This window comes from Danio aesculapii, chromosome 8 (genome assembly GCF_903798145.1).
Source record: "Danio aesculapii chromosome 8, fDanAes4.1, whole genome shotgun sequence".
Taxonomy (NCBI): domain Eukaryota; kingdom Metazoa; phylum Chordata; class Actinopteri; order Cypriniformes; family Danionidae; genus Danio; species Danio aesculapii.
In genome coordinates this window covers 5,834,658-5,857,215 of record NC_079442.1, presented here as the reverse complement: position 1 = coordinate 5,857,215, position 22,558 = coordinate 5,834,658, and the positions used below count along the sequence as shown (strand labels likewise).

Genomic DNA, 22,558 nt, shown 5'->3' with positions numbered 1-22,558 from the left:
GTTGGTACAATGTAGATTGTCAAAGCAGCTTCACATAGAAGTTCTAGTAAAAATCGTAGGAGACAAAAAGAGATATTTAACAGAATGTTCATGCTGCTCTTTTCCTTTATCTTTTTCCGTATTTCTGAAAAATAGTTCGATTTGTTCCGCTAATCCTAAAAATTGAAACTGCTTCAGTTCAGTTTTCAGAGTTGAAGTTTAGTTTTGTTCAGTTCAGTGTGGTTTAATTTTTAGTTCTGAAAGTCCAAACGCTGAAGAGCAAATCCATCGATGCGCAGCTCCACAACTCCCAAACCAACCAAGCAAGCCAGTGGCGAGGAACACAACTTCACCAACTGGTGAAAGTGAATAAAACCTCTAGAGAAACCAGGCTCAGTTGGGCACGACCAATTCTTCTTGGCCAAACTTCTTGTGCAGAGCTGCAGTCTAGGCGCTGAAGACTAGAGAACACAGGACGTCCATCGTGAAGAAACTACAGGTGTGAGATCACCAGCCGGTGTTCAGGCTGACCCACAGAATCAATGTGAAGACTAGTCTGTCACTAGGGTCTTTCAATGAGTCTCATGCTCTCCATGACCGCCACAGCACCTGCTCAGGATGCGGCCTGGTCCAGGATTATGGATACCGTGGCATCATCTCTTTACAGGTTTTGGATCACATCAACGGCGCTGCACAATCTCTAAAGGCCTCAGGAAGAATATCTCCAGGTCAAAATAGAGAATAAATAAAATAATCAGCGTAGCTGCTGTTCATGAACCAGTTATTAATGAACCATTGCAAATATATCACGTTTTTAATCTGCAAATGAAAGTACAGTTAGCTTTTCCGAGTAATATTTATGTTGTTTCAGTGTTTTTGTTCAAAACACATGTTGTTTCATAAACTTGGACTGTAAATGCAAAGGAATGTAATACTGTTTGGGTTAACAGGCTAATTCTCAGATTATGGTTTTATAAATTGTGTGTGGTTCGTGTATCATGTTGTCCAATTCCTGTTTTTTTTTTTTTTTCTAAAAAAAAAAAACCCAAAACAATTACATTGTAAACGTTTATAGAATTAATCAGATACAGTTGATTTTCAAAGCGTTATGATTTAACTTTCATTTTAAAGTTTACAGAAGTTTCTAAAACCAACATAATGTCTAATAATATACACGTATGAAACACGAGTCTAAAAATGTGTTGTACTGATATAAACACTAGCTACAGCTATTTTAGTACATTAACAGCATGAGCTCGTAAATTACACTATAGGCCTATGTTTCTCTTAAAAAGTTGTCAATGTCATCGCATTAGATAACAAAACTTTAAACTAGCTGCATCTGCAAACGTGATGCTAGCTTTTCTCAGAATTAGCATTATCTTTTTTGAACAGTAAAAGGGTAGTGGGATAAGGTTTTTAGCATATATATTTACAAAAGGGCCTGGAATTCTTCAAAAACGTGCTAGTATTGTAATATTTATACTATAATAGTCTTGTTATCAATCAAGACTATTATAGTCAAACAATAATAATACTTCTCGTCTTTTCACTCGTATTCTGACTTATTAGTTTTACTGTGTTGTAGAAAAAGACATTTCCTCTAGGGGGCAATAGTGACGCAGACAACGTGGATGCATTAAAATGTATTAAAGTTCACAACATTTGAATTGATATTATTCAGATTATCAAGTATTAATATTTATTTTATTTTCGTTTACTTTTTTATTTTATATATAATTTTATTCTATTTAATTTACCGTGATCCCTGAAATGTTTTTGTTTGAGTTTTTTTCATTTAAATTACAAAATTATATATATATATATATATAATTTTGTAATTAAAATTAAACATAATAGTTTAATAACTCATTTCTAATAACTGATTTATTTTATCTTTGCCATGATGAAAGTAAATAATATTTTACCAGATATTTTTCAAGATACTTCTATACAGCTTAAAGTGACATTTAAAGGCTTAACTAGGTTAGTAAGGTTAAATAGGCAGGTTAGGGTATTTAGGCAAATTATTGTATAATGGTGGTTTGTTCTGTAGACTATCGAAAAATACAGCTTAAAGGGGCTAATAAATTTGACGTTAAAATGGTTCATTAAAAATTTAAAACTGCTTTTATTCAAGCCAAAATAAAACAAATAAGACTTTCTATGGAGAGAAAATATTATCAGACATACTGTGAACATTTCCTTGCTCTGTTAAACATCATTTGGGAAATATTAAAAAAATGAAATAAAATCAAAGTGGGGCTAATAATTCTGACGTCAACTGTGTGTGTGTGTGTGTGTGTGTGTGTGTGTGTGTGTGTGTGTGTGTGTGTGTGTATATATATATGTATATATAATAAATATTTTATATTCTTAATAAATTTAGAAAATTTAAAAAAGTAACTAATTTGTGATACATTTTAAGATAATTTGGGCATTATATTTAAATGTAATATATATATTAGAATTAATCTTTTAATACATTTTACAACATAAATTTTAATGTGGTAAAATATTTTAGTACAACTATTTTCATTTCAAAATTTCCAACAATTAAACTATTATGTTAAATGCACATTTTATTATTTTTTTAAATATAATTTTGCTAATTTTGTTTATCTCTGTATATGTATTTCTATTTTAGTCTTCAGTTAATTTAGTATGTTTGTTTTTTTGTATAAAAATATGGATAATATAAAAAATAAATGGTAAAATATAAATAAATAGCCTAAAGTGTAGCCTAGCTTTAAAAAGCGTTATTAAATGTAAAAATGAATGAAGCGCGATTCCATTAAATAAAGCATAAATAAATAATTTATATACATAATATATATATTAGCGCACCCTCTAGTGGCTCAATGTGTACCCTCGTGCGCGTGCCCGCTGACGTCACCGTGCTGTAAAACCACAACCAGCAGAGCGACACTGACCAAGTCCACAGGCTAAAACGCCCGAATAATTCGTGTTCTCACCCCGCGTGCTTCTGTTTTCCTACTTTAACCTCGTCAGCAGACAATACTCAAACACCAGCATTCACTTCATACACAATTAACCCCGTCGAACCGGCTGTTTCCCCAGCTTATACGTTACACTTCCGGGTTTACAAGCGTCTTTTTCCCCCTCTGAGGATCAGCTGTGAAGATTGAATGAAGCAGAGAAGAGGAAGAGAAGAAGAGAGCAGAATAATAAACACAGCGTGCCCGGAGGACGACCAGAGAAAGCGGCTTTTCTGGATTTTTTTCTCCTGACGGGAGCGCGCTGGCATTCACCACATCTCCTATTATATATCAGCATAATCCACAGAAGTATGAAGATCTGTCAATGGTGACTCATCCTACAGCTCTCATATGCGCTTTCTTCTCCTCCGACTGAGTTGTTTCGGATCTCCAACACTTAATTAAGTCTATTTTGAGAGTATTTATTGATATATTAAGACATTATCTAGCTTTTTTCTGTCATTTGTGCTGCTGTCACGCTTTGTTGGGATCTGGGAGAACGGCGCGTGCACGAGTCCGGCTGATTTATCTGTATTATTTTCATGATTTAATGAGAATTAAAGTGTCGCCGGTTGGACAATGAAGAAGTTCTTCGATGCCCGACGGGAGATGGTGAGCTCCGGGCCCGCGTCTGGAGCTGGTGCGGGAGGCGGCGCGGGCTCCGGTGCCTTTATCGGACGCGTTTTCTCCATCGGACGCTATCAGGTGACCGTGGAGGAGACCGTAGCGGAGGGTGAGTGGTTTATATACACAAACTAGATGTTTTTAGGGCTAATGTGGGCATTAATAAATGATGACGCGATGTGAGTGACTCCAAACGTCTGGCGTCACTGCTCTCACTCATGCGTCATCTAAATATTTGCTGACTTCATGAAGTGAAGTGTGCTGTCTCAGCAGAAGAGGGGGGGTATACTTTAATGTTGAACGCCACTATTATCATTTTGGAGATGATAATACTTTCTGTAGTGTTGTTAAACAAATGAAAATAAAAAAGTTTGACTTTTTTAATGGAAGAAAAATTGAGAACTTTAGTAGAATGTTCAAGCCACTCTTTTTTTCATGTAATTAAGAGCAATAGAAACTATAGATAAGTGTCAAGCTCCAAAAATAATGTCGTAAAGCTACTATTAAAGAAATCATAACTACATTAACAATCTTCTGAAGCCATATGTTAGCTTTGTGTGTGGAAATGTTACATAATTTAATTTATTAGGTTCATAAAAAGCCTACTTATTAAAAGTAATTAAAGTCTGGGTTAGACAGGCTGTGATGATATAATTTTTTCTTGTCGTGATTAATTGCTTAAACTTAATCTAGTTTACAATATTATCAGGATATTCACTTAAGCTGCTAAAAGTTATTTTTACCAGGTATAATCACAAAAAAAAAAACCACCCACATTGTGCATTATATAATACATTATATGTATATACTCTATATTTCATTCAAAATTTCGAGTCAGTATGTTTTTTTTGGTAGAGAAATTATACATATCTTTGAAGGATTTTTAAAATTAATTATTAAGACTATAAGATTACAAAATATTTTCATTTTAATAATATTTGACAAGTCTTGTCGTTGGTTTCAGTTGTAAGAGCAACAAATAATAACTTGACTTCAAGTTGATCATTTGGAAAAGTGGCAGAAGGTAAAATTTTCAGATGAGTCATCTGTTGAACTGCATATCAATTATCACAAATGCTGCAGAAGACCTACTGGAACCCGTATGGGTCCAAGATTCTCACAGAAATGGTTTTGGGGTTTGGGGTTACATTCAGTATGGGGGATGGCAACAGCAACAGCCTGAGGTATCAAGACATTTGTGCTGCCCATTGCATTACAAATCACAGGATAGGGCAAATTCTTCAGCAGGATAGCGCTCATTTTCATACTTCAGTCTCCACATCAAAGTTCCTGAAAGCAAAATAGGTCAAGGTGCTCCAGGATTGGCCAGCCCAGTTACCAGACTTGAACATTATTGAGCATGTCTGGTGTAAGATGGAGGAGGCATTGAAGATGAATTCAAAGAATCTTGATGAACTCTGGGAGTCCTGCAAGAACGCTTTCTTTGCCATTCTAGATGACTTTATTAATAAGTGATTTGAGTCATTGCAGAGATGTATGGATGCAGTCCTCTAAGCTCATGGGAGTCATACACAATATTCATTTTTTTTCCACTGCAGCATGACTTTATATTCTATACTGTTCATTATGTCCATTAAGTGACGAGACGTTTATCTAAGCAAAGTCAGACCTTACTGTCCTAATGAAATCATTAAAAATCAAGACATGGTCATATTTTATTTTTTGTTAAAATAAGTGTAATCTAGAGGCCTTTGCCTTCCATATAAACCACTTCTGATACCAAATGATCAACTAGAAGTCAAGTTATTATTTCTTGTTAAACTTGGATAGGCGACAAGACTTTTGCCAGGTAGTGTAAATGCTTTTCTTCTGAACTTTCTATTCAATAAAGAAAGCAGAAAAAACAGTCTTCAGCATAATAATAACAATCATAATAGTAATAATAGTTAGAATTATTTTATTTTAAGGCAAATCAGAACATTAGAATTATTTCTGAAGGATCATGTGACTGTAGAAATTCAGCTTTGAAATCACAGGAATAAATAACTTTTTACTATAATTAAATAAAAAATGATTTGAAATAGTGTGTATATATATATATATATATATATATATATATATATATATATATATATATATATATATATATATATATATATATATATATATATATATATATACATACATACATACATACATACATACATACATACATACATACATACATACATACATACATACATACATACATACATACATACATACATACATACATACATACATACATACATACATACATACATACATACATATATATATATATATATATATATATATATATATATATATATATATATATATATATATATATACACAGTTTTGTTGTACTTTGGATCAAACAAATGCAAGCTTGGTGTAACTTCTTAATAAAAACAACAACAAAAAACAAAACTTAACATGTTTAGCTCCAATGATGTGCTTACGAAACTGCACATAGAAAGTTCTGAATGCACACACAAGCTACAACACTTGAGTCATCAGCTTTAAGACTCTTAAGCAGATTTAAAGACATTCCCCAGCTGACGCGCTGAGATACTAGCAGTCCTAATAGGGTGTCTTAATCAGGGTATCAGGAACTCAACTCTGGTTATAGCATGGCAGGAATTTCAAGATACATCTTAAAGGTCCCGTGAAGTGCTTTGAAATGTGCATTTTTTTTATTCGATGTTTGATGAAATCTCAACTGAAACATGATGAGTGGGCGGGACATAGAGTAGCTCCTCGCCTTTTTACAAAACAGCCAGTAGCGTTTTGTTTTATCACCACTCTGCCAGTAAGAGTGGTTGAGCTCAAGCGCATCAAATTTGAAGCGTCTTGGAGGGGGCGGGGCATGTCAGATATTAGAGAGCATTTGAATGGTCAGGATATAATGAGAAACAGAAGTATGAGGTGACGTGAATAAAACCGTGGTTCCATTTAGGTGGACTTGACAAATGGCAAGCTTTACATGTTTGTATCAGTTTTATATCTCCTAAATGCAAATTTTGTCACTTTTAGTGTGCGCTAGCTTATAGACAGATCCTAAAACTAACAATCCCAATACTAACATCTAAAAAACTTTATTTTAAGTATTGCAAAAGAGGAGATGTCCCCCAAATTAAAGCTGCATGAATAATCGTTAAAAGATCTCCTCAATTTGACCTCGCACACCATTTTAAACCAGCATTTCAGCGATTTAGCCAATCATATTTTTTAAAGACAAGAGAGAAGCATAAAAGTGGTTTAGCACATCTTTACATTGTTTTCTATGTGTTATTAAGCAACACGGACAGACTCAGAATGGTGTTTTAGGAGTTCTTTACTGTATTTATAAGGTATAATTAGGCCCACACGGAAACTGCGCATGCAGAATTCTGCAGATTTTCTACAGATTTCCGCAGATTTTTAGCCCATCATTAATTCTGTTTATTTACTTGAGTAAATGTGTGTAAATCTATATTTGTTCAGTTTTTAAATTAAGTACAGTAATATTATTGAGTAATATGAAAATGTTCATCTGATTTATGTACAATGCAGTTTATACAGTAATATTTTCTGTCTTTTAGGAGAGATAACATATGGGAGACTTGCTTTGTTTACCAAATAAAGTGAAATTTAATTGGATTTGCATTTTAAACATTAAATAAAAGTTATAAAGATATTATTTTTTGTTTCATATATTAAGGTTTTAGTTATGATACTCCTAAAATAATTCCACAGAAATCCGCAGATTTTTACCAAAAGTCTCCACAGAAATAGCAAAAAACGTCAGCAGATTCCGTCTGGCCCTATAGGTATAATTCATGAAAATTGTAAATTGAACGGTTTGGCGAAAAGAGGTGGGAAAAACAAGATGATTAGTCGTTGATAAAGTGAGCGTTTGCACCACATTTTCATTTCTGTACACAGAGGTCACGTATTGATCAAACACGTGATGAGATTTTGCAGGTCAGAGTTCACCAAGCATAAACCTTGGAAGGTTGTTGCTGGAAGGGATACAGCTATGACCGTAAGTAAACGAGAATTATTTATATTACTTTAATTAATTGCCCAACTATCACAGTAATGTAAAACTGTTATTATACAGAGTATTATTCATATTATTTATTAAATTGCCTATTAAATTGTGTTTTATTAAGGCCAAACCTAAACCCAACATCACAGTAATGTCAAACAGTTATTATACAGAGTATTATTCATATTATTTATTAAATTGCCTATTAAATAGGCCAAACCTAAACCTAACATCACAGTAATGTCAAACAGTTATTATACAGAGTATTATTTAAATTATTTATTAAACTGTTGACTTGTGCCTAAACCATTCACAAACTGAATACCGTATACGCGACCTTAGGTTTGTGGTCACATCTTTGTCTTGTTCGTATTAGAGATCTGCACGGTACAATTTTTTTTTTTTTTGGAGGGGGGTGATGTGTTTGCGAACAGAAGAGCAAAACCAAAAACCACCCAGCTAGATGATACAGAGTCCAGACAGCCTATAACAAGCTATCTGTATAAACACACACATAAAAACACAGCACCATGCTCTCTCTCATTTACGAACACACACACACACACACACACACACAGACAGCACCAAGCCAGCGATGCACAACATCACGCTCGCTCTCTCATTTACACAAATACACACACACACACATAGACAGCACCAAACAAGCGACACACAGCATCACTTTCTCTCTCATTCACAGACACACAAATAAACAGCTTGCACGCGTGCTTGCCCGCTTGGGAGCCATATTGTTAGACAGCCTACTCCCGTTCAAATTACACCAGAGTTATCGACCACTCCTGCGCTTTATTTGGAAATTTATTCCAGCACCGCAAGAAATCTGGTCAGGTCCCGCGTTACAGCAGCGGAAATGCAGACCTCTAGTTCGTAATTACCACGTCTCCCTTCTCATTCAGTCGTAATCCGAAATACTGCAGAGGTTGTGCTCTTTTTGGAGACCAGGTCACTTGGTCACTTTTGTTGTTTAAATCCCCCATGAGGTCTGAACACATATGAGGATATTTTTAATGTTCCCGTCAAGGTCTTTTTTTCATTCATTCATTTTCTTTTCGGCTTATTCCCTTTATTAATCTGGGGTCGCCAAAGCGGAATGAATCGCCAACTTGCAGCATATGTTTTTTTTTTTCCAATCTTTTTTATTGGTCTTTCATATGACAATACAAATTAAATTTTGAGAGGTAAACAGTAATGTATCGTCCATTATTAATCCCATCCCCTAACCTCTCATTCATTAACTCAACAAAACAACAATAAATAAATACAAAAATACCAAATTAAGAAAATAAATACACAAGAACATGACATCAGAATAACTGGATACAGATGGGAAAAATAATTATAATTAAAATAATAATAGTGAATAAAAAAAAAAAAAGAAAAAGCCCTTCTAATAAAATGGTAAATGTTACAGGTTGCCAGTACCACGTGTAATAGGCAGGCTTTTGATGTAATCAAGAAAGGATCTTATAAAAGGAATCTAGTGAGCCAGAGAGTGAGCATCTCCTCAGCTTTTCATGTCTGATGCAGTAAAAAAAATCATTTAAAAGTGTTTTTCCACTTTAAAAGTATAGCACGTCTGGCTAAAATTGTGGTCAAGGCAACATCCTTGCTGTCATGGACTGTCAAATCAGGTCCAAGTGATGCACCAAAGAGGGCTAGCAAAGGATCAGGTTGTATATTGATTTTAAGGGCTTTATTGAATGTATTAAAAACACCTCACCAAAAGGTGGCCAGCTGTGGACCGCTCTATCCAGTGTATGTTTTACGCAGCGGATGCCCTTCCAGCTGCAACCCTTCACTGGGAAACATCCATACACACCCATTTACACAGATACACACTACGGACAATTTAGCCTACCCTATTCCTCTATAGCACATGTCTTTGGACTTTTGTGGGTGGAACCCGAGCACCCGGAGGAAACCTACGCGAACACGAAGAGAACATGCAAACTCCACACAGAAACGCCAACTGACGAGGTTCGAACCAGCGACTTTCTTGCTGTGAGGTGATTGTGCTACCCACTGCGCCACCATGCCACCAAGGTCTTTTTTTATTAGGTGTAATTAAATAACGTTTACTAGAAGAAAACCGAAAATGCACCTATATTTCAGTGACTTGCATTTTTTCCAGCAGAGATTATCCAACACAACAGCTGAACTGTGACGGATTTGATCTGGCGCTTCTGAAGAGGGGCATCCAGTCTTGTGCTCGTGGCAGTGGGCCACTTTAGCATAGAGGACAGTTCTGCTGTCTAAGCTGTTTTGTCACATAAAGACTGTCAAGGTCTAGAGGCTTTGACCTTCAAGCAGAGTTCAGTGGATGTTTGGCTTCTGCCTAGTAATCTGGATCCGGTATTTGTGAGGCCTTTGAGGGATATGGCAGTGTTATTAAACCATTACATCAACGTTTTCAGCAGGCTGTCACATTTCACTCTCTAGGAGAATGAATGGCATATTTGGAGGTACACACATTTGTACAGCTATATTTGTGGGGACTTCCCATATACACTCACCAGCCACTTTTTTGGGTACACCTTACTAGTAACAGGTTGGACCCCCTTTTGCCTTCAGAACTGCATTAATCCTTCATTACGTAGATTTAGCAAGATACTGGAAATATTCCTCAGAGAGTTTAGTTCATATTGCCATGACAGCATCACACAGTTGCTGCAGGTTTGTTGGCTGCACATCCATGATCTGACTCTCCCGTTCCACCACATCCCAAAGGAGCTCTATTGGATTGAAAACTGGTGACTGTGGAGGCCATTTGAGTACAGTGAACTCATTGTCATGTTCAAGTAACCAGTCTGAGATGATTCACGCTTAATGACATGGCGCGTTATCCAGCTGCAAGTAGCCATCAAAAGATAGGTACAGTGTGGTCATAAAGTGATGGACATGGTCAGCAACAATACTCAGGTTAGCTGTGGTGTTGACACGATGCTCAATTGGTACTAATGGGCCCAAAATGTGGCAAGAAAATATCCCCCACACCATTACACTACCACCACCAGCCTAAAGCCTAAATTCTGACCCTACCATCCGAATGCCGCAGCAGAAATTGAGACCCATCAGACCGGGCAACGTTTTTCCAAATCTATTTATGTACAATTTTGGTGAGTTTGTGCAAATTGTAGCCTTAATTTCCTGTTCTTAGCTGACAGGAGTGGCACCCGGTGTGGTCTTCTGCTGTTGTAGCCCATCTGCCTCAAGGTTGGATGTGTTGTGCGTTTAGAAATGCTCTTCTGCAGACCTCGGTTGTAACGAGTGGTTATTTGAGTTACTGTTGCCTTTCTATCAGCTCCAACCAGTCTGGCCATTCTCCTCTGACCTCTGGCATCAACAAGGCATTTGTGCCCACAGAACTGCCGCTCACTGGATATTTTCTCTTTTTTGAACTATTCTCTGTAAACCCTAGAGATGGTTGTGCATGAAAATCCCAGTAGATCAGCAGTTTCTGAAATACTCAGACCAGCCCGTGTGGCACCAACAACCATGTTACATTCAAAGTCACAAATAATTTTTCTTGCCCATTTTGATGCTCTGTTTGAACTGCAGCAGATCGTCTTGACCATGTCTACATGCCTAAATGCATTGAGTTGCTGCCATGTGATTGGCTGATTAGAAATTTGCGTTAATAAGCAGTTGGAAAGGTGTACCTAATAAAGTTTAATTCTATTGCTTTTACACAGACCTAACAACATTTCATTGATTCAGCCGCTTGCATTTTGGAACAGCATCACAATAGGAAAAAAAAATTCTTTTTTCCGGTTCATTGGGACTTTAAATGTAAACACTCCACTGTGTGTGTGATGCTGTCAAAACATTTGCCTGATCCAAAAATAAAACGGTCTGTCATCATACATACACGTCAAAACATTTAAACTACCAATTTGGAAAGTGAATCATCTAAATATCACTGTTTAGCAGTTAATTGTCCAGTCAACAGATTGAGACTCTAGGCTCCTTTCAGGCTCATTATACAAAACTCTGCAATGATGCTTGACTTCAACAGCTTCATTATGGGAAGCTCAGCGGTTAAGTGTTTATAACTTATAAAAGTGCATTGAAGCAAATTGGATTAACACACAGAAGACGTTGAAATAAAGGCCTGGAACATTTAATTACATAGCACAGAGAGGCAGCGTTTATTCTGCGCAGGATTTCTGCAGGCAGATCTTCATTCAAAAGTCCACATGAACCAAAAGCTGCATTTTTTTTTTTTTTTTTTGTATTGTGACACAGTTCCTTGAGAAACGGAATATTAAATGAGAAAACAGTGGGCGTGGCTGTGTTTTGTGTGCCTGCTGGACAATAACTAAATGCACTACAGAATGTTACGTTTGTATGTTACATCCATAAATTACATGTAAACGCATCAGCTTGTTACAGCGTAATACTCACTACTCGCTACTCTTGAGTACTTTTGAAATGTCTACTTTTTACTGATACTTTGAGTAATATTTACAACAGATACTTTTACTCTACTTGCACTACATTTTTAAGCAAGTAATGGTACTTTTATTTGAGTATCATTTTTAAGTACTCTTTCCACCACTGGTTACGAGACATGTTGGGCTTTCTGGGAATGAACTAGTGAATAAGCGGCAAGAGGAGAGGGATGCTTTGGAAAATAATAAATTGTATGAAATACACAACCTGAAATCTCAAACAGAGTCTTAAGACATTTTAAGACCAGATTTGATCAAGTGATTTTTTTTTTTTTATTATTTTTTTTTTAGCAGATTTCGTATTCGACACACAAGCATACCTGTCAACCCTCCCATTTTTTTTCCGGGATTCTGCCATGTTTTACAATTTTTATCCCGCTATCATCCAGTAAAGGTATTTTCCCATATTTCTTTATGAAGGGTGGCAATAAACATCAAAGAGCCGATCCTCCCTATATGCTTCCCATACTTCCAAACCACCAGGGGACGCCCATTGCTCTTAAATGTGAATCTGTTCTGTGATTTTATTTTATTTAGTCACGAAAATACTTAGAAATAAATAGAAAAACGTTGGATTCCCTTTCTATTTTAGGTGCCGTTGTCCCTTCTAACAATCCTCAAAACAGTCAGTTCATGTAGCAGTGCGTGACTGTCAGCTGATACGATACTTAGTGATAAATAAACGTTGTTTCCCAAATGGATTCTGTACATGCGATTTGAAGTGGAGCGAAAGTGGAAACTCTGGGTCTTGGGTGCATGCTTGAACAGACATATATACACTAGGCATGGGATGATAACCATTTTCAAGGTATACCGCGGTTTGGAAAAGTCAAGGTTTTAAAACCGCCAAAATTTTCTGCTATACTGTAGGAACGGTGTGAAGGTTTTTTTTTTTTTTTTTTTTTTTTTTTAATGTTTTGTTTTAAGCTTTTTTGGACGACAGTATCTCTAGCGGAAAAGATATCCAAAGATGCTGTTTTAAATTGTGAAGAAATCTGTCTTTTTGAAACTAATGAAAGACAGCAGAAGTCTATGATTGATTTGAATTATTTAGCCTGACATGTTTACTGTCCCAAAATATTCTAAAAGTTTCTCAAAATAAAATATATTGTGTTCAGAGAGGCAAAAAGTTTAGTTTTTTACCTAGACATAAAAAATAGATATATTTTAGAGCAGTAATCACAATACTGTAAAAACCGTGAAACCGTGATATTTTTATCCAAGGTTATCATACTGTCGGAATCTTATACCGGCCCATGCCTAATATAAACTTAATAATAATAATATTAATGCATAACATGTCGATGTTGTTGGGTTTTCTTTTAAACACAACAAATTTAGTCTAGAACGAACATAAAATATTAATAAACCAATCGAATACTTTCGTTATAGATCTGTGCATTTTTAAACTGACGCCTCTGCTATTTAATGTAATCAAATGAAAAATCCAAATGAGAGATTCAGTCGCTGCTCTTTAATCAGAATGTTAGAGCCAGTTTAATGTCGATAATTTTGTATTATTTGTTGAAATGTTACGCTCAAGTTATAACCAAAGATATACTTCCTGATGAATTTATGTTTTAAATTCTTTTATGGCAAAATTATTTCTGATGCTTTATTAGGTAGAATTTGTGTGGTGTTTCTTTAATGCTCACTTTGTCTTCTCGGGAAAAGTGAAGTGTTAATGCAGGTATTGGAGAAACAGTTTTCTTGCCGTCTGTTGTCAGTTTAAATGTATATTTTTTGGTGTCTAAACGCTGGAGGAGACACAATTAAAAGGTTTTAGAAAGATGCAGGATGTAAGAATCATCTGGATCTATACTTTTATTTTAAATAAACACGCATTTGTTTGCGGATTTGTCTGACGTTGTGACGAGTAAGAACTCCTGCCACTGCAAAGAAAGATAAAGTTTGCAGCAACACATAATGTTCAAATTATACAGTGAAGAAATGATTAATGAGATTTGATAACTTGTATGCCTTATTTTCACATCCCAATATCAGTATGCATACAAGCCCATGGTTTTCGTTTAAAGGTGGTGAAGACCCCACTGCACAATTCCTCTTACAGTAAAACCCATTCTACTGAACTGTCCTGCTTTAATTTTAGTAGAAGGCTTTTTTTAATGAAATGAACTCCCTTAAGGACATTTTTAGCAAAGTGACACCAGGAAAACTGTTGAGTTTTTATCATGTATTAATGCTATAAATCTTATTTAATTTAAGCATTCATTTGTTTGTTGTTTTTAAGGGTATATTTCGTATTGAAATGTTCTTGCCATGAATATAGCCTTGGTTGCTGACATGGCTTTGGATAAAAAAATTAAAAATACATTTGATTTGTTGTTTAAACAGAATGTCAGCAGCTATGAGCGTCACCCATGACCTCTGGGCTGGTCAGAGACAGTTGTTAAATGGATTTGTATTTCTGTAGCCTTAGGAATTTTTGCGACCTAAATGTAAAGATGCTATTTGATGCATTATTAATGTATGTGCCACACTAAGGAGGGAATATTATGTAATAATATTGCAAAAATGTCAATTATGTCTGACAAATGGTGTTTGACAAATGGTGTTTGTGAATAAATTGGATTTGACTTTGGAGTAGTGTGGCCGTTAAAGTTCACATGAACCAGACGCTGCGACAATATTTTTGTTTTTCATATTGTGGTGCAGTTATTAGAGAAACAGAATATTAAAGGAGAAAACAGTGGGCGTGGCTTGTTTTTTCCTACTGCGAGCTGATTGGATGTAGTACAGTACGGCATTTCATTCAGAAAGATCGGGAAAAGGGTTTGGGGAGAGTTATTACAACCTAACGAACTCCTCCTGCTCCTCATCATTTCTGTTCGTTGTCAAAACTGATAGCTGTTGGGGCGTGGTTAAATGTGTTAGCTATGCCTAGGGTCAGACTAAATCTGCAGACATTTTTTGCTATTTCTGCACAGAATTTTGTTTAAAATCTGTGGATTTATGCGGAATTATTTTGGGAGCATCATAACTAAAACCTTATTATATGAACTAAAAAGTAATACATTTTTTGCATGTATTTAATGTTTACAATCCAAATCCAAATTGATCCACTTTATTTGGTAAACATATCGAAGTCCTCTATATAATATATCTACTAAAAGATAGAAAATATTACTTAACTGTATTGTAAATAAATTATATGAACATTTTCATATTAGTCAATAATTATTCTGAAATGAATTTAAAGACTGAATAAATAGACAGAATCAATGATGGGCTAAAAATCCACGGAAATCTCTGCGCGCAGATTCCGTGCGGGCCTAGTCAATTCCCCATACCTCAGACTGACGTAATCTGAGCATTTAACTGAAAACAAACAGGAAGTGCATTTTCAGATTGCAGTTTTAGATTACTACGTCAAACAATCTCAATGACATGCCCAGATGAATTGTTCACCACAAACAAAACTAGCAAAGTGAGCTAACCCAGTCAATATGGTTATTTTTGATTTCATGTCCACTTTAAAGAGGCAATTATGACATTAGTAGTATACTTTCTAAATCTGTACTTCTCATTCACATGTTTCAGGGTGTAATGGCAGAAGGCAAACTGGGACACGGCAATTGTGTTGGTCCTGGTTGGGGTTTGTGGGGTCATTGTTGAAGTTTTTGTCATCGGGTAGACATCAGACTGCCCTCAGAGAGTGTCTTTGCCTCATTCAGATTGTTCAATGAGACTGTGTGTGTGTATGTGTGTGTGAATAATAGATGGTCAGTGACTGATTTATTCATTAATGTTTCTAATGGCAGCCATCTGTTGGTCTTCAGCTGTCAGGCTCACTGTGTTTGTTTTAGAGTTTCGCTCGGACTGTGTTGATTGGCTCTATTGGTTTAGTCTGATCCAGTTGGGTTTATCCCTTCTTAAAAGAGACGTCCAGTTGAGGAATCAGAAGCATATTCAACAAGCTATAACAGTAGATGAAATGCCATGAAACTGTAACTAAAAGGTCGGCTTTTGAATTAAATATGCCACTGATTAGGGTTGTCAAGAGTATTGACTGCACTACCAATCAATACTGAAGTTTTTAAAAATGTCCAAAAATCCTAGTGTTTAAGCACTGTTGAGTGCATTCTTAAACACTGTTGATTGGCCATTGTGTTCTCATGCTCAACAGATATGACTAGGGCTGGGTATCAAGATCGATACTTTTGACAACCCTAATCTGTGGCATATTTATCATGCAAGTCGACTTTTTTGTTTCAGTTTCGTTAGTTTCAGTTTCTGAACTGAAATAAATAAGCTGATGCTGGTACACTAGTCCTTACCCCAGGTGGAGGAGTTCAAGTATCTTGGGGTTTTGTTCACGAGTGAGAGAAGGATGGAACATGAGATTGACAGGCAGATTGGTGCAGCGGCAGCAGTAATGCGGTCGATGTACCGGTCCGTTGTGGTAAAGAAGGAGCTGAGCCAAAAGACCAGGCTTTCGATTTACCGGTCAGTCTATGTTCCTACTTTCACCTATTGTCATGAGCTTTGTGTCATGACCGAAAGGACAAGATCTCGGATGCAAGCGGCTGAAATGAGTTTCTTTTGCAGGGTGGCAGGGCGCACCCTTATAGATTGGGTGAGGAGCTCTGACACCCGGCAGGAGCTTGGAGTAGAGTCGCTGCTCCTCCACATAGAGAGAAGTCAGCTGAGGTGGCTTGGGCATCTGTTTCGGATGCCTCCTGGACGCCTACCTAGAGAGGTGTTCCAGGCATGTCCCACCGGCAGGAGGCCTCGAGGAAGACCCTGGACATGCTGGAGTCTCTTGTCTCTTGGCTGGCCTGGGAACACCTTTGAAACGCTTCATTGTCCATGTATCGGTTTGCATTTGGTCAAAGGGGTAAACCGATTATCTTCACAGCCAATTACAGTCATATCTGTTGAGCATTTCAACACAGTGGCCAATCAGCAGTGTTTAATAGCATGTTCAAATATGAGCAGGAAATTTACATTTTTAAAACTTCAGTACCGATTGATACAGAAGTTGATGCTTTTGACAACCCTACCACAGATAATACACAAATATTGACAGTGCGTCATAGTTTTTCAATTAACATGTCTCACATATTGTACGTCAGTCATCAAAAGTTACCTTCATGATGAAAGAAAGTGGTTTAGGATGACTTGCAGCCAATGAGAGCGCAAGATACAGGCAGTGGCGAGTTCAGGGAAGAGTTGTAGACCTACAGCCAATGAGATTGTCTTTCAAATCCTGTCCAATTCTGTCAATAAGCACTTCAGTTCAATTGGCAGCAGAATGCGAGTGAACGGCATAATTCCTTTCTCTTTACTACTAGTTATAGCACCAAATAATCATGAATGAACATCTCACACGTGCAACTGGCAGCAGAACACGAGTGAACGGCATAATTCCTTTCTCTCTACTACTAGTTATTGCACCAAATAATCATGAATGAACATTTCACATGTGCAACTGGCAGCAGAACACGAGTGAACGGCATGATATTTTTCTCTTTACTACTAGTTATAGCACCAAATAATCATGAATGAACATCTCACACGTGCAACTGGCAGCAGAACATGAGTGAGCGGCATGATTCCTTTCTCTTTACTACTAGTTATAGCACCAAATAATCATGAATGAACATCTTATATGTGCAGTTGACAGCAGAACGTATGTGAACGGCATGATTCCATTCCCTTTACCACTAGTAATAGCACCAAATAATCATGATTGAACATCTCACATGTACGTTTTACACTCAATCAACGACTACGTTTACATGGACATCAGTAATTGAAATATTTGCATTAATCTGAAAAAGACAATAATATGATTAAGGTGTTTACATGAGTTGCTTTTTGAATGTTTCTTACATAATCCCATTTTACATGTTATAGTACACAGTTCGATAGTAGTTTGTGTTGAGAGCAGTTTGTTTTCGTCATGACTCCATATGTGATTTTGGCCGTTTCATTTTTAATTTTGCGACAAGTTCAAAAGCAGCTCATTTCTCACACTGCGTGCAAACAGACGACGGCGTGCGCAAATTCTCAAGCAACAGCCCCCCTCTGCCCTTTCATTCACTAACTTTTTCATTCATTCCCCCTCTATTAACTCAGAGGTACTGGATAAAAGTGTAGTCATTGTTTCATGCTCACACCAAAAATGTTCTTTCTTGCTTAAAGCCATTCTCATTTGTGTGTCGTCAAACACCTGGCAGCTGCCGTGTGTGCATCCTGTCGCTGAATGTGACAAAAAGTACTACAACACAGTAATAGTTTGCGGAAGGTGTTTACATGTCTGTACTGCACCTTAATAATGCGACTTAATTCCATTTCTGTTTAGTTCGATTATACTTCAGTCAGATTACGGTCATCAAAAATCAGCATTTACATGGTAGACTCCTAATCAGAGTATTGTCTTAATCGTATTAATATAGGAAAATTGGTGTCCATGTAAACATATTCAATGTTTCAGCTGCAGAAAGTTGTCAGTATAACTACTTGTTGCGTTAAACATGTTGCGTAGCATTACATTTCCTGATTAGCATTACTTCATTACAGTTTGATAGTTCCCTAAAAAATTACCTTTACAGAAAAGCATTTATCTAATAAAATGAATAGCCAGTGTGCTCTCGATTCACTTAACCTATTAGTAATGTCTTAATTATTTAATGTTTAAATAAATCCATCATGACAACAACGTATGGCAGTCAGTGTTTAAGTAATTCCACAACAAATTGTTGAAACAGCTTTGCTTTATTTTGCACCACTTCTAAATGTTTCAACTTAATACTGCCTAATACCTCTGTATGCTACCCGACGAAAGTTTTGTCGTCGATTCAATTGTAAGAGCAACAAAAAATTATCTGACTTCTAGTTGATCATTTGAGGCAGATGGTCGATTTTCATCACAAATACTGCAGAAGACCTATTGAAACCCGCATGGACCCAAGATTGTCAGAGTAATCAGTCAAATTTGGTGAAGGAAAAATCATAGTTTGGGGTTACATTTAGTATGGGGCTGTGCGAGAGATCTGCAGAGTGGAAAAACATCAACAGCCTGAGGTATCAAGACATTTGTGCTGCCCATTACATTACAAACCACAGGAGAGGGCAGATTCTTCAGCAGGATAGCGCTCCTTCTCATACTTCAGCCTCCACATTAAAGTTCCTGAAAGCAAAAAAGCTCAAGGTGCTCCAGGATTGACCAGCCCGGTCACCATATATGAACATTATTGAGCATGTCTGGGCTAAGATGAAGAAGGCATAGAAGATGAATCCAAAGAATTTTGATGAACTCTGGGAGTCCTGCAAGAACACTTTCTTTGTCATTCCAGATGACTTTATTAATAAGTGATTTGAGTCATTGCAGAGATGAATGGATGCAGTCCTCCAAGCTCATGGGAGTCATACACAATATTCATTCTTTTTCCATAGCAGAAATAATAAACAGCATAGAATATAAAGTCATACTGCAAAGTGACGAGACTTTCAACATTCAGTCACGTTGGATGGTATATATAGCATTTGCAGATAAAGCAGCTAAGGAAGGCTCACAGTTGGAGATAACAGAATGTAAAATTCCTCTCTGATATCAACCGGTTTTAAGTCTGTATATTAATGAGAAATGGCAAATGGGATGAATGTAGGAATAACAAATTGTATGAATTGGATTCATTTGTAAATGAAAGAAATAATTATCATTTTGAAAATAGACAGGTTGAACATACTAGATGTAGAATTGGACACTCAAGACTTACACATGCATATTTATTGAAAGGGGAAGAAAAACCTGTTTGTGACTTGTGTAAGAATATTTTGACGCTAAAACATATTTTAATAGAATGTATATTTTTAAATGATATTAGGGAACATTTTTATTCTGGAAATATTTTATGTGAAATGTTTGAAAAGGTGCCTTCTGGAGCAATTTTTTGAATATTTATATTTAATCAAACTAAAAGATTGTATATGACTCTCTTCAGTGTTGTTGCTACTTTTTTTTAACTTTTTTTTTACAATATATGTTTGTTAATAAACCGATATGATTATATATTGTATATTTAGTATACGTTTTTGCCATGAATGTAGCCAATGCTGCTGATATGGCATTAAAACCTAAATAAATAAGTAAATATAGCATTTGCAAAGACTGCACTATTAGCATTCACTCTTTCAGATAATTGGCTGAAACAAAACTGTAGAAAGAAATCGATAAAGCCATTTACAGTGCATCTAGTAATGATGCTGAGAAAAATGCAGCCCATATATGCATTTCAAATCCAGCTATTGTAGCCAGAAGGGTTTGCTTTCTTATTGTGAGTGAGTATGTTTTGAGCTGCTACACATGCAGGTCTACAGTGTTTTTGGTGGGTGTGCGAGTCAATGCTGAATGGGTGAGTCACAGTTTTATGCTGCCAGTTCTGCCTGCTTCGACCTCCTGCGAGGAGATTTCTAACACACACACAAGAGGGATGACAGGAAATGAGAGATGGAGGGTGAAAGGAAACGATACCTCTTCTCCAACATAGCTGCTCAAATTTAGCACAGTCCTGAGTCACTGTCTGTGTGTGTTTCTGTGTTTGTGCGGGACTGGATGTATTGTTTGTGTTGTGAAGAGTCCATTAAGTTTAGTCAGGGGTCTTTCCTCTTTGAGGAGTCAAGGGAGGCAGTGTGAAAAAATAATATAATAAAACATGAGCGCAAAATTGAAATATGAAAAAAGGAGGCATTGGGTTATTTAACTTAAACACATTTCAGAAATGTTCACAGCAAAAAGCTAAAAAAAAATGTATTTTTTGACTGTATACATGCAAAAAAGCAATGAAAATTATGTAATGACATGATGAATACAGTGCATCTGGAAAGTATTGATAGCGCTTCACTTTTTCCAATTTTTTTTATGTTACAGCCTTGTTCCAAAATGGATTAAATTCATTTATTTCCCCAAAATTCCACACACAATACCCCATAATGACAATGTGAAAAAAAGAGTTGCTGAAATTGTTGCAAATTTATTAAAAATAAAAAACCTGAAAAATCCCATGTACAGAAGTATTCACAGCCTTTGATCAATACTTTGTTCATGCACCTTTGGCAGCAATTACAGCCTCAAGTCTTTTTGAATATGATGCCACAAGCTTGGCACACCTGTCTTTGGGATTTTTTGGCCATTTCTCATTGCAGTACCTCAAGCTCTATCAGGTTGGATAGGAAGTGATGGTGTACAGCCATTTTCGGGTCTCTCCAGAGATGTTCAATAGGATTTCGGTTTGGGCTCTGGCTGAGCCACTCAAGGACATTCACAGAGTTGTTGTGAAGCCACTCCATTGATATTTTGGCGGTGTGCTTTGGGTCATTGTCCTGTTGGAAGATGAACCGTCACCCCAGTCTGAGGTCAAGAGCACTCTGAAGCAGGTTTTCATTCAGGATGTTTCTGTACATTGCTGCGTTCATCTTTCCCTCTATCCTGACTAGTCTTCCAGTTCCTGCTGCTGAAAACATCCCCACAGCGTGATGCTGTCTTCACCATGCTTCACTGTAGGGATGGTATTAGCCTGGTGATGAGCAGTGCCTGGTTTTCTCCAAACGTAACACCTGGCGTACACTCCAAAGAGTTCAATTTTAGTCTCATCAGACCAGAGAATTTAGTTTCTTATGGTCTGAGAGTCCTTTAGATGCCTTTTGGCAAATTCCAAGTAGGGAGTGGCTTCCGTCTGGCCCCTCTACCATACAGGCCTGATTGGTGGATTGCTGCACAGATGGTTGTCCTTCTGTAAGGTTCTCCACTCTCCACAGAAGAACGCTGGAGCTCAGACAGAGTGACCATCGTGTTATTGACCACCTCCCTGACTAAGGCCCTTCTCCCCCGATCACCCCGATGGCCGGCCATCTTCAGGAAGAGTAGGATTTTTGGATTTCAAACATCTTCCACTTATGGATGATGGAGGCCACTGTGCTCATTGGAACTTTCAGAGCAGCAGAAACTTTTCTGTAACCTTCCCCAGCCTTGTGCTTCTAGACAGTCCTGTCTCGGAGGTCTACAGACAATTCCTTGGTCTTCATGCTTGGTTTGTGCTTTGACATACACTGTCAACCATGGGACCTTATATAGACCGGTGTATGCCTTTTTCATGCCTTTTCAAATGTCCAATCAACTAAATTGACCACAGGTGAGCTCCAATGAAGCTGCTGAAACATCTCAAGAATGATCAGTGGAAACAGAATGTACCTGAGCTCAATTTAGAGCTTCACGGCGAAGGCTATGAATACTTATGTACATGTGATTTTGCAGCTCTTTTATTTGTGATAAATTTGTGACAATTTCAAAAATCTTTTTCACATTGTCATTATGGGGTATTGTGTGGAGAATGTTAAGGAAGTAAATGAATTTAATCCATTTTAGAATAAGGCAGTAGCATAAAAAATGTGGAAAAAGCGAAGCGCTATGAATACTTTCTGGATGCACTGTATTTAGTAAGAGT

The 22,558-nt window shown here is 36.8% G+C and overlaps 1 protein-coding gene across 5 annotated transcripts in view; it reads left to right on the top strand.

Annotated features, from left to right (window-relative positions):
• The first annotated feature begins 2,889 nt into the window (after window positions 1-2,889).
• Window positions 2,890-22,558, top strand: part of aak1a (AP2 associated kinase 1a) — a 90,123-nt gene continuing 70,454 nt past the window's right edge. For all 5 annotated transcript variants that reach the window (XM_056463076.1, XM_056463075.1, XM_056463074.1 and 2 more), the window contains exon 1: window positions 2,890-3,711. In XM_056463076.1, the coding sequence (XP_056319051.1) occupies window positions 3,558-3,711 (154 nt within the window). In that variant the 5' untranslated portion in view covers window positions 2,890-3,557. The remainder of the gene's footprint in view (window positions 3,712-22,558) is intronic.